The sequence below is a fragment of the Lytechinus variegatus genome, chromosome 9 (assembly GCF_018143015.1).
Source record: "Lytechinus variegatus isolate NC3 chromosome 9, Lvar_3.0, whole genome shotgun sequence".
NCBI lineage: Eukaryota > Metazoa > Echinodermata > Echinoidea > Temnopleuroida > Toxopneustidae > Lytechinus > Lytechinus variegatus.
This window is the reverse complement of record NC_054748.1, coordinates 25,064,639-25,077,452: the sequence shown is the minus strand read 5'-3', so window position 1 is coordinate 25,077,452 and position 12,814 is coordinate 25,064,639. Positions and strand designations below refer to the sequence as shown.

The window sequence follows — 12,814 nt, the reverse complement described above, 5'->3', positions numbered from 1 at the left end:
ATTTTTTAAAGATAATGATATATCTAATATAAACCAGACTCGTCAACAAATGCTGATTTGATATTATACATGATGGATGATAATTATTATCATGTTTATGTGAACTTTGCTTCACCCGTCAAACATAGTAAAAAGTGCACTTCGTCTTGTATGTTTAATTTGCGAAGGTTTTTTGGAAATGTATAGTTTACCTTCATAAGATATATCTTTTTTTTTCTTCATGTTGAAGTAAATTCATTTCACTGGGTTGACGGTCAGCAAGCAAAATCTTCGAAGCTGTATTTCCACTGTGGAAGTAGGTTCATTAACTTCTGCATTGGACTTTTGAAGATTTTGCTACATCTCTATCAAACATTGAATTTATAAAGCTACGTATAGACCCCGGGGCCACTTCCATTCTCGAGTGGATACCATGCGCGACCATGGGGTCTCGAAAAGCACCATAAGCGCGCAATTTCCTTATTCTGAAAATGCACCCCTTAGCAAGTATTGGCGTGTGAAACCCTACCCTTAACAAGTATTGGTAACAAAACGATACTCTTGGCAAATGTTCCCTAAACAAGTACAGGAATGTTTTATTGTTACGGGTCGATCCTTCGGTCGTCGGCTTACCTTATTTGGTTAGTCCCGGGGGGGGGGGGCACTTCCATTCACGAGTGGATACCATGCGCGACCATGGGGTCTCGAAAAGCACCCTAAACACGTAATTTCCATATTCTGAAAATGCACCCCTTAACAAGTATTGGCGTGTGAAACCCTACCCTTAACAAGTATTGGAATTAAAACGATACTCTTGGCAAATATTTCCCGAAATGAACCCCTAAACAAGTACAGGAAAGTTTTATTGTTACGGGTCCTTCGGTCGTCGGCTTTACCTTATTTGGTTTAGTACGATCCCACCTTCTACACCTCGCGCAAAACGGACTCTAAACACGAAGTGTTGGGGCAAAAAGGACATCCTTTATAAAACATTTTAATTTTGTTTTATGATTTTTTATCCCCGCAAAATCGACCCTAAACACGTAATTTTCCTAGCGAAATAGATACCCTTTTTTCATTATTTTTGTGTTTTTGACACCCTTATCACGTTACGTACGTAACGTGCCCTATCGTGAAAAGGACATCCTTTTTACGTGTTTTTTTGGTCGCGCATGGTATCCACTCGTCAATGTAAGTGCCCCCCCCCCCGGGGTTTAGTACGACCCCACCTTCTACACCTCGCGCAAATCGGACTCTAAACACGAAGTGTTGGGGCAAAAAGGACATCCTTTATAAAACATTTTAATTTTGTTTTATCATCCCCGCAAATTCGAACCTAAACACGTAATTTTCCTAGCGAAATAGATACCCTTTTTTTCATTATTTTTGTGTTTTCGACACCCTTATCACGTTACGTACGTAACGTGCCCCATCGTGAAAAATACATCCTTTTTACGTGTGTTTTTTGGTCGCGCATGGTATCCACTCGTCAATTTAAGTGGCCCCCGGGTATAGACCTTTAATTGTTCATTGAGGAACATAATCACAATATATCTGTATAATGTTTGGAGTTTGGAAATACACAGAGAGCCAACCTCTGCTGTAATTGTGTCTTACTTTTCCCTTTCTGGATAATTATTCATTTCTAGTAGTACTGGTCATTCAAAAAAGAGGTCTACGCTTACGCATTCCAAGTGGCACTGCATGGCAACCCACGTACTAACCATGCAGGGCCCTGTTGTTAAAGAATTACGATTGATCCGATCAATCGCAACTATATGGACAGCCAGCAACGTCAACATCTATTATGCATGTTTGTTCAAAATATTTTTTAGCTGTGATGTATATGCATTCATTGTTATCTTGAAAATTCACTGTGCTTCTCTTTGCATAAAAAGGACATTGTGTAAAATTGATCGGATCAATCGTAACTCTTTGTACAACAGGGCCCAGATCGAGAAATGGGATAGATCAGATCTCAACAAACAAATTCAATGAAATTTGTTATTTTTTACAGACTCCGCATACAAATATCTAATCAATACAAGATATACAAAATATACAAAAGTGAATAAGGTAGAGACATCTAATATAAATGAAATCAAATAAAACCTTACCTCCTGAATAACACCACGAAGAAGACACTTTCAGTTCACTCTCGCGTTAGCCATGAGAACAATAATACTCAAGACCTGGACTTCGATTTATTACCTTGAACAGTTATAGCCAGCAAAGCATCATGTTTGAAAGTCAATATTTCAGAGGGGCACCTCCAATCTGATTTTGAAAGGGGTGAGTAAACATTTTATTTTCGGTGAGAAAATAACTGTACTGTAAGCAGGGGCGGCCTGGGGAGGGGCATACAGGGACCGACTAACACCCCAATATTTTTTCTATAGAGTAATGAAATCAAAATGAATAAGGAGGAGAAAATGAAAAACAAGAAAGAAAATCGAAGAACATAAAAAGATAGATCTAGAGCCCGTTGCAGAAAGAGTTGCGTTTAAACGCAAGTCAAAAAATCAATCGCAAGTCAAAAATGCGCGCTGTTGATTGGTTTGAAAATCAAGTTGCGCATGACTTTTGGAGTTGCGATCGATTGCAATTCTTTCTGCAACGGGCCCCTGTGCCGTTCTGTAACTCTTTATACCCATAATCAATCAATTAAGTAATATAATATCCGTCTTATAATGTCGTTCTGCTTGCCCCACCCCATCCTATCAAATTATCATGGAATGCCCCCTCCCTCATGCAACGTAAGCCTAAGTTACATTTATCCCCCCCCGGCCCCCTCAAGGGCCATATGTTTGCTCTAACTTTTTTCTCTTCCATCGCTACCTTTCCCCTACATTTCTTTTATTTTCTTTCAACATCTGTTTGTTAAGGCAAGTGTAAGCAACCATACTTGGCCGTAACCCTTGCCCCGTGTGTAGATTAAAGTGTTTTACAAAGTATTTCGATAGGTACTGAGTGCAAACATGTATGTTTGACACATGCTTTGGAGACGGAAAAAACCGAAATGATCAACTACAGTTTTCCTGAAAAGTGACTTCTTTTACAACGATCCAATTTTTGTAAATGAAGGTCGAATCTAAGCCAAAAATCTTGAGAGGGCCAGGCATGGCGTATGTGGAGAAAATCCTGAATAGCTGCGAGCGAGTGAAGCAAGCGAGTATTTTTTTCAATATATACTTTCAAAACAGAGCACTATTTTTGAATTAGCATACAGTAATATATATAAAATGATATAATTTTTACCCTTTTGCTTTCCCTTTTACTATCTTTTTTTTTCTTGCCCCTTTTTTCTCAGTCGTGTAAATTTTTGGAGGGTCTATGGCCCCAGCCCCACCCCCCCCATCTGCATGCCATTAATCTGACGGCTAGTCTAAATCCTGCAGACTCATCAAGCTTTGTTTCTATACACTCTAAAAACATTTGGTAAAATGCTCAATGAGGGTAATTATGTGTCCACCCAACATTTGACATTATTTTCTTTTGGGTACTTTTATTTATCCAGTGTGATAAAAAATCATACACATTGTGAATTAATTGCTGCCTATTTTTTGTTAAACTTACTCGACAATATGCTTCCAGCATTGGGTAAAATACTGCCCCAGATTTGGTTGGATACATAATTACCCTCGTGTTGGTTAACATTTTTACCCAAATATGTTTGGCAGTGTATAATGCAACAGGTTTCCTAATACATTTCACCATTTTTATTATACAATTGTCTTTAATTTCGGATTTCTCTATGCTTTAATTCAGATGGATAATTCATTCCATGTCTGATTTCTTGAGTATACGGATTGGCCTATTTGTATTGTGTTTAACTGTGAAATACGTAAAATAAAGTTAAGTTCAAGTTCAAAGTTGATTTCAGAAAAAAATCCAGAAAATAGGGCTAATGTGTGAGTGGGGTTGCTTTGGTAGCGCTTCAGTGAGAGACGGACCCCCCAACCCCCCTGATTTATTTTCTTCAAGTATTGACAGCAAGATAAAATACGAGGGCTGAAGCTAGGAGAGAGAAGAAAGAAGAACATGAAAGGGGTGTTGGTTCTGTTTCCCCCGCAATGCAGTTGACAAAAGGTTTATAGGTGACCCCTCCCTATGAAAATGCCCTGGGTCGGGTTGTATAACAATGTGATATGTCAGGCAATCTTCGATTAAAATTTATCTAATACTCTTGACTATAACGAAACAAAAATGATTTATAAATTACGTACGAAAGTGAATTCGATGAAGCTAAGATGACATGAATTGAAATTGGGCTATATTTTATATATCCCATGCTTGGTGGTGTAAATATCATGTCTGTGTATTGTGTAGACATGCACAGCAAAAACTGTGGTGCCAACCAGTGTACATAGAGGACCACACCAATTATTTTACACCGGTTTAAATTGGTGGTGTTAGTTTTACACCTATAGGTGTTATTACAACACCCTTTGTTGTTACATTTACACTATTTTGTGTTATGTTTAATCTCTAGGGTGTAATTTTAACACCTCAGGGTGTGGTCCTCTATTAACACCAATTGGTGTCAGTTTTAACACCGCAGTTTTTGCTGTGTGCATTCGAGACATTCCTTCATGAACCATTGTGGAATTGAATTTTAAAAAATCTAAATTTATGCTTCATGACTAGCTTTTGATGTCACAAAATTAACTCTCATTTAAAACCTTGGTGTCAGTCCTTGTATAATTATGGTAAGAAGAGGTGGTGGTGTGTTTAATGTCATGCGTTTATTGCGTTCATTAAAATCGAATTAGAATAATGTATGCGACCATAATACACAATGTTGACCATTACAAAAAACCCACATTAATAGAAATCTAAGATTTTATATAAAAAAATGTTGATTCTTTTTATACATTCACCGCAAGAGGGAGGAGGGAACCCGGGGGGGGGGCACTTCCATTCACGAGTGGATACCATGCGCGACCATGGGGTCTCGAAAAGCACCCTAAACACGTAATTTCCATATTCTGAAAATGCACCCCTTAACAAGTATTGGCGTGTGAAACCCTACCCTTAACAAGTATTGGAAACAAAACGATACTCTTGGCAAATATTCCCTGAAATGAACCCCTAAACAAGTACAGGAATGTTTTATTGTTACGGGTCCTTCGGTCGTCGGCTTTACCTTATTTGGTTTAGTACGACCCCACCTTCTACACTTCGCGCAAATCGGACTCTAAACACGAAGTGTTGGGGCAAAAAGGACATCCTTTATAAAACATTTTAATTTTGTTTTATCATCCCCGCAAATTCGACCCTAAACACGTAATCTTCCTAGCGAATTAGATACCCTTTTTTCATTATTTTTGTGTTTTTGACACCCTTCTCACGTTACGTACGTAACGTGCCCTGTCGTGAAAAAGACATCCTTTTTACGTGTTTTTTGGTCGCGCATGGTATCCACTCGTCAATGTAAGTGGCCCCCCTGGGGAGGGAAGCAGTGTATCTAGACAAATATTTTCCTCTTCCCACAGACTGGATCGACGTTTCTGACTCTTGTTGTAGTATAGTCGAATATGATGGCGCTCTTCAATCTCTCCAGATTGTTCCCACGACATTTGTTCTGGTGACAATTGCTCCGCTCTAAATTCACACTCACTAATCGAATGACCAAGTAGTTCTTTAGGTCCCAAGATCCATGGGTTCAACACTATGGCCCGTATTCTGAAGTCGGGTTTAACATAGACCACGGTCTAACTCTCGGCTAAAACTATGGGGAGTCAAAAGTTCAAAAATTCTGTTTGTATTGCATATTTCTTATGTATACTATCTTGCTTTCTTTTGCTTTCACAATGAAGAAAGTCCTTCAGTTATCATTCCCAGACAATTATAAACAATTTGAGTGTCAGATGAGTTAATAAAGTTGATGTGTACTGTTAATGATTTGTGCCCGAATTGGCTCTCCATACTTAAACCACAACTTTAAACCAGGGTTTAATTAAAAACTGAGTTCAGAATACGGGCCTATGTCTTACCACAGTCCTAAACCCGAACATAAAACCCTATTGCAACCCCAATAAAATCAAAAGTTTCCTCTCATTAACTTTTGTTCACAGACTCTTAATATAGGATTCACATGTTCTTTACAAAAAAATTATACTGCATTTATCAGGAAAAATGTTGCACGTGGGGGGGGGGGTGGTGAATTTCGTCTGTAGGGTTATTGAATATACAATAGCGTAAGAAAAAAAGAAAGAAAGAGAGAAGGAAGAAAGAAAGAAACTGGATTTTTTAAAAATAAAAATCGCTTGAGAAAAAAAAAAACAAAGGCAGCGTGCACAAACTGCACATGCTACAATTCTGTGGATATTTTTTAATGCAGTATTGTCAAATGTCCATGAAACTTAATGAAGAATGATGTACAATAACCAACAACAGCTAGAATAGACTTATTTGTTATTTAGATGGGGGGGGGGGGCTGAGGCATCCCCTTTGAATTTGTGAAATTAGTTTCCTCTCATTTCTCATTTTTAAGACACCATAGTCTAGCGATCTAGCTAGCAAAACAAAACAAGTTTTGACAATACACAAGAGAAGAGGTTTCGAACGTCACTTTACAATAATAAGAGGTCAGATTGCTAGATTAAAAACTTTTGATTTTAAGAATTCGTAAGAGGTTTGATGCTTTGAAGTGTAATTTAATAAAATATGAGATTTCTGAGCATTGCCTTTCTTGCTTTGGGTAGCGTGCGGCTAAATTCCGCTTCCTAACTTAGTAACTGAAGGAAGCTTCGACGCCTGACCCGCCCGGGAGAGAATGATTGCTGACTCTGGCACACCCATATTGCCGCGGACATATGGGGCCGATTGCACGAAAGGGTCTTTCCAAGACCAAGGACAGTCTTTTGTGTCGCCCATCTGTTATGATACGCTATAAGCGGGGGTGTTTCTGAAATTTATGATAAAGAATAAGATTTGTTAGCTTGCTTTTACATCAAATTTTATAAAATTTCATGATATTAATGGTATATTATTACATCATTTTGTAACAAATATTTTGTTTATTTTAACAGACGAATGAAATATGTTTGCAGATGATTAATTTAAGATGCATGTCACATTATGGGGCATCATAAAAGATGGGCGACACGAAAGACAGTCCTTGCAAAGACCCTTTAGTGCAATCAGCCCATGGACTGTCTGGTCTGACTAACGAAATTCTAATTTCTAAAGAGCATTTTTTTTTATTCTGTCGCTAGGCTTCTGGAGTTCTGGACAGTAATACTAGTACAGCCTAGTATAGGCCTAGTCACTTCATTTCATTTAGAATCTAAATTGCTTCCGTACCGTAAAGAAAAGAGATTCGCGGAATTAAAATAGCAAGTGATGAAACGTTTGCTGCCTCAGTCTTTTGTTGAAAAAAAAAACACTGAGTGAAATAGACCTAGATCTACTTCAAATCAATTAGATAGGGTCTAACAATGGGTCTATGTGGCATTCTCATACATTATGTCCCAACAAACTACCCAGTCATGACATGTGATGACCTTTCTCCGTCGACCCCAAAATTATTGAAAATAAATTCGGCGCAATGTTTTTGTGTTAAGTTAAGCTTTCAAGGTTTTGCCAACAAAGTTATATGCACGTTCCGCATGTAGTTTATTCAACATATTTACACAACTTGGATTGAGAGGTTTTCTGATGATTGCTGAACGAATCAATTTTTATGCAATTTTAAAACTGACCATTTCAATTAGTTTTCTCTCCTACCTTCAAATTAGATAAGCAAATAAAAGGCAACAGCTCTCGGATGACATCTATATAATGATAATAATTATCCATGGTGCAATATGGATATCTTGAACCGAATGAAATAATGTGGAAACAATTGTCATTATTATCCCCCAAATTAATTCAGCGTGCAAAGAGTTAAAATGGGAAAACGTCCCCTATCACTTTCCACTTCTACCCTTCTTGGAATAGGCCTATATTAAATTGTGAGAAAGCACCCATCAAGTAGTTCTAGCCAGATTCAAATAATAATCCCATTTTTTGATGTTTCATATCACCCTTATTGTCCAAATTCTTTCACAGGTTGACCATAATATTTTTCCAATATTTTTGCTTTCTCACAATTTATGATATTCCAAGTTTGGATCCCCCTTAATACATTAAATGTAGATCTATATCTGCATGTAACTGTCTGAATCTTACTGAATCTATCTACTTGTACTGTATATGACATATTTTTCAGAATCAGTAATGGGAGACGCAAACATGGCACCCATGACGGAACTGGCGAGGTTGAACTTAAGGCGTCACCGCCAGTCCCTCATCGATGATCTCGATGTGGAGTTCATTTACGATCACCTAATAGCTGAAATGGTCCTAGAGATCGATGATGTGGAGCTTATCATGTCAAAGGTATGGTAACATTATTTATAAGTTATTTTCATAATGATATTAATAATGATAATTATAAAGATATTGATATCAATGTAAATATTAATCAAATGATTACCCGGTATTAATATCAATTAAATAATATCATCAAATCGTAATTAATATCAATATCTGTATTATAATTATTATTAGGATTAGAATAGCAAACAAAAAAACTGTCATGAATATTCATCAATAATGTTAAAGAAAACAATGACAAAAGCAACAAAATTGAGTATGGGCGATGGGTTTCTGTAGTCAAAAGTCTCAACGTATCAGTTGCTCTCATAGCTAACAGCAAAGATATATGGCTGCTGCCTCTGCCTAGATTATACACTGGGGGCTTTACATAGAGTAGACCAGGGGAAGGGGGGGGGGGCAACTGACTACAAGGAGGCAAATGGAGTCTTTGAGAACCGACGCCTGAAATGAGGGGCTTAGGAAACGGGGTTGATCAGTGAAAGATTGTGAAAATGATATGCCTGGGAACTTCTGGCAAGGCATGAAAGGGGGGGCTTAAGGGCTGCACGTTCCCACAATTTCATTATAAATGTACATGAGTGCCCACACCCCCCCCTTGAATAGAATTGCCATTACATTTTATAGGCATGTCATTAACGTGTTATGCAGTGTATTGCATTACAGTCATAAAAAGAAATAATAATAATGAAATTGCAGAGCTCTGAGATTCTTGTACTTAATGTTCTTGTCAAGGTCATCTGTCCTACTGTAGACTCACTTGATTAAAGCACCAATTAGAGTCTTGGCTTGTCTGAGTGAAGCAAGTCAGAAGTAATGCTAGACTTTATTCAAGACCTACTTGCTGACCGAAAGTAATGATTTTAGCTTTAAGTCTGCAGGCCCGATAGTGCGGCAAGGTAGAAATTTTAAGCTCAACTTCACAATACAATACAATACCCATTAATTGAATACAGTACCAATCAGAGTCTACAGTAGGACAAATTTTAGCTCAAGTCTTACATGTGGGCTACTTTTACCTTGCTGCCTAAAGCAGGCCAATAGAGTGCCGAAGTGTGATGTCATGAAGTTATGACAACGAACTGGCTGGTTCTAAATAGAGTCGCAGCTGACGATTGTCTATACACATTTGTATAATTTGCAAAAATGGTGATATGTTAGAGAAACATGCGCTATAGAGCGATACGAGCGAGTAGCAATACTTCCGGATGGGTGTTTCATAAAGCTGTTCGTAAGTTAAGAACGACTTTAAGAACAACTGGCGATCCTTTCTTGTGGTAAATGGTATAGCGATGGTTTTAAAGGACAAGTCCACCCCAACAAAAACTTGATTTGAATAAAAAGAGAAAAATCCAACAAGCATAACACTAAAATTTCATCAAAATCGGATGTAAAATAAGAAAGTTATGACATTTTGAAATTTCACTTTATTTCACAAAATTGGTATATGCACATCCTGGTCAGTATGCAAATGAGGAGACTGATGATGTCATCCACTCACTAATTCTTTTGTATTTTATTGAATGAAATATGAAATATCTAATTTTCTCCTCATTGTCAAGTGATACAACAATTAATTCTGCCCGGACCATGTGGAATTAGCATTGTTTAATATTATATGGTACAGTCAGGTTGGTCCTTATTGTCATATCTGTAAAAAATGAAATATTGTATAATTCAAACAATAAAAAAAAAGTGAGTGACGGACATCATCGTCTGTCTCATTTCCATGTCACTAAGTTGGGGAGTTGGGCATATCACTATTTTGTGAAAAATAAGCGAAAGTTTAAAGTGTCATAACTTTCTTATTTTACAACCGATTTTGATGAAATTTTCAGCATTATGCTAGTTTGATTTTTCTTTTTTTTTATTCAAATCAACATTTTTCTGGAGTGGACTTGACCTTTAATAGCGCATAAGAAAGGATCACCAGTCGAAGAAAGTTGCTCCTAACTTTTATACAAACAGCTTTATGAAACAGCCCCTGGGTTCATTTGTTTAGAACCAGGCCGCCACGACACCATGGATTCTGACGTCATTGCTTCGGTACGCTATACAGATGTATCCAAGAAACTTGTGTGTCTTGAATATTACGAGTCTAACATGAGTTATAACTCGCTTGGTCAATAGAAAGGCCAGCACTCTGACCTACATTTAATCAACACCTGCATCTTAAACTAAAGGCTAACACAAGTTCTAACTTCCATAGTTTTACCATTCTTCAAAGACACCATTCTCATTACACTTTTTAAAACTAGTTTACTGGAAACCGATTCAGGAAACCAGTTTGCAAGATCGCTTTGCTAGCATTCCCACTTGATCACACAAAAGTGGTTTTCAAAATCACTTCTCGTAAAGCGATCTTATTGCTATGGAATCGCTCTCATAGAGGTGATGCGTTTTTTTTGCGAAATTCGAAACTGCAGCGTTGGCATTCTACACACAGTGTGTGAAGTAGCGCGCTCAAAATGTGCAAAGATCGCTTCCCGAAGAACGGTTGTGTCCTCACGCTAAAACCAGTTTAAAGAGTCAAAGCGATCTTGAAATCTACATTGCGAGGTGGTTTCCAAACCGGCTTGGCAGATCGCTTTGACCGTTCTCACTACACCTTAAACTTGTTTCCACTAAAATGGTTTTAGGAAGGTAGTGAGAACGGTGTCAAAGTATCCATTCAATCCATGGTAGGCTTATTTGCAGACCATTTTGTAGCTTCAACAAGTTCAAGTTCTTGTTTCTACATGTATATGTACATGGGAAGGGGGGGATGGGTGACAGTTTGTCCTTTCCTGCAGAAACCAAGCACTTGAAAAAACACTTTTATGCTGAATGTACTCTGCTTGCCAAATATTGACATTGTGAGTTGTGGCTTATTATGTTTTAATCGTCGTTGATTAAATACATTAACTATCGTCTGCCAAATAACAATAACACAATGAATTGCAATTGGAGGGTGTGTAGGCCAGATTTTATATTCTAGGCTATGTACATGTACATGGCAGTCAAAGCATGGCCTTTGGGTTGATGGGTTCTGAAAGTGAAACTAGTCTAATGATAGGTCTGTAACTTTATACAATGTACATGAACAATACGTGTTTGTACATGTATGTAGCTCTTGGCTTTTTACACATTAACATTTTAATACTTGATTTAAAGTTTGGTAACTATTTAAGAATGTATTCCAACATTCAAATCTTTATCATGTGTAGTGACCATTATATCCCTTGGTAGCCATTGCCTATTGGAAGTACATGTAGGTCCTTTAAACAGGGTCATGACATTTGCTCTGCTCCTAATATCTCAAAGGACATAGGGTTAAAGTTACATGTACATTTAGGATAATGTAAAGATGAGGATTAGGGCTTATTTAAGGTTTGGAGGCTACATGTACATGTAGGTTTGGCTTAATATGCAGATTTTCCATTGAAGCAATTGTCACTGTAGCTAATATCATGAACCCTTTAAACACCTACATTTCGTATCATGAAATTGGAATGTCTTGTTTTAAAGACGATGCTTTAGGGGATGGTTTAACATAAGGGACTATTGTAAGAGTAATGGAAACCTGTATCAGAGTTTAGATTATGATTTTCACAGAACTTGTGTTTGATGTATTTCACCTTTTAAATCTGACAACGAAGCTAAACTTTTTTATTACTTGTAGAAGGCTTTAAGATTTAAAAGATTCGCAATTTTGCGCACATTATATGATTTTCCTTTTGTCTAATTGTACAAAGCGTACGTTCATGTTAGTATGTTAACACAATAAACACGGTGCAGTATATGTTATCATATGTGATTCATATCTGTTAATCTGTGATGTGTTAATTACAGTATTTAAAGGAAGTCTCCAGGATATGAAATATCAAGTTTATTAAAAAGGGAAAGAGGAAATAGGAAATTATAAAATTGATTGGGGGGGGGGGGTTCTTACCCAGTTACACATACATCATGTACGTGTATGGTATAAAGTAAATTATACATGTATTCTATTGACATCAGTATCATGTGTGGGTCATGATGTTCATGAGTTTGAAGCTGGATTAAACATTAATTATTTGGATTAAAAATCCATGTGTACAAAGATATGATCTGGTAAATGTAATTTGTGATCATCTTTCCATTTACTATTCTACAAGCATGTTTCATTCATCTATTTATTCACTTGTTCATTCACTCATTCATTTATTAATTAATTCCAATCATTCAATTCATTCATTCATTTGATCACCCATGTATCCATCAAGTAATTCAATCATCAACACTTCATTCATTCATTCATTCATTCATCCATCCATTCACCTATCCATCCATCCATCAGTCATTTTCATCCATCCATCCATTTATTCAAGCCATTTTTCTTTTATTTTCTGTTTTATTTATTTTTTTATAATTGGTTACATCGTGGGACATGGTTTACATGTATTTGATTAAAGGCTACAGGTACCTGGTTTAA

At 37.0% G+C, this 12,814-nt stretch overlaps 1 protein-coding gene across 2 annotated transcripts in view; it reads left to right on the top strand.

Annotated features, from left to right (window-relative positions):
- Positions 1-6,494: 6,494 nt before the first annotated feature.
- LOC121421521 (apoptotic protease-activating factor 1-like) overlaps positions 6,495-12,814 on the top strand; it is a 44,345-nt gene continuing 38,025 nt past the window's right edge. The window contains exons 1-2 of one of the 2 annotated variants that reach the window (XM_041616263.1): positions 6,495-6,569; positions 8,195-8,364. In XM_041616263.1, the coding sequence (XP_041472197.1) occupies positions 8,203-8,364 (162 nt within the window). In that variant the 5' untranslated portion in view covers positions 6,495-6,569; positions 8,195-8,202. Of the gene's footprint in view, positions 6,570-8,192; positions 8,365-12,814 lie in introns of both variants that reach the window. The other variant, XM_041616264.1, reaches the window with a different exon arrangement.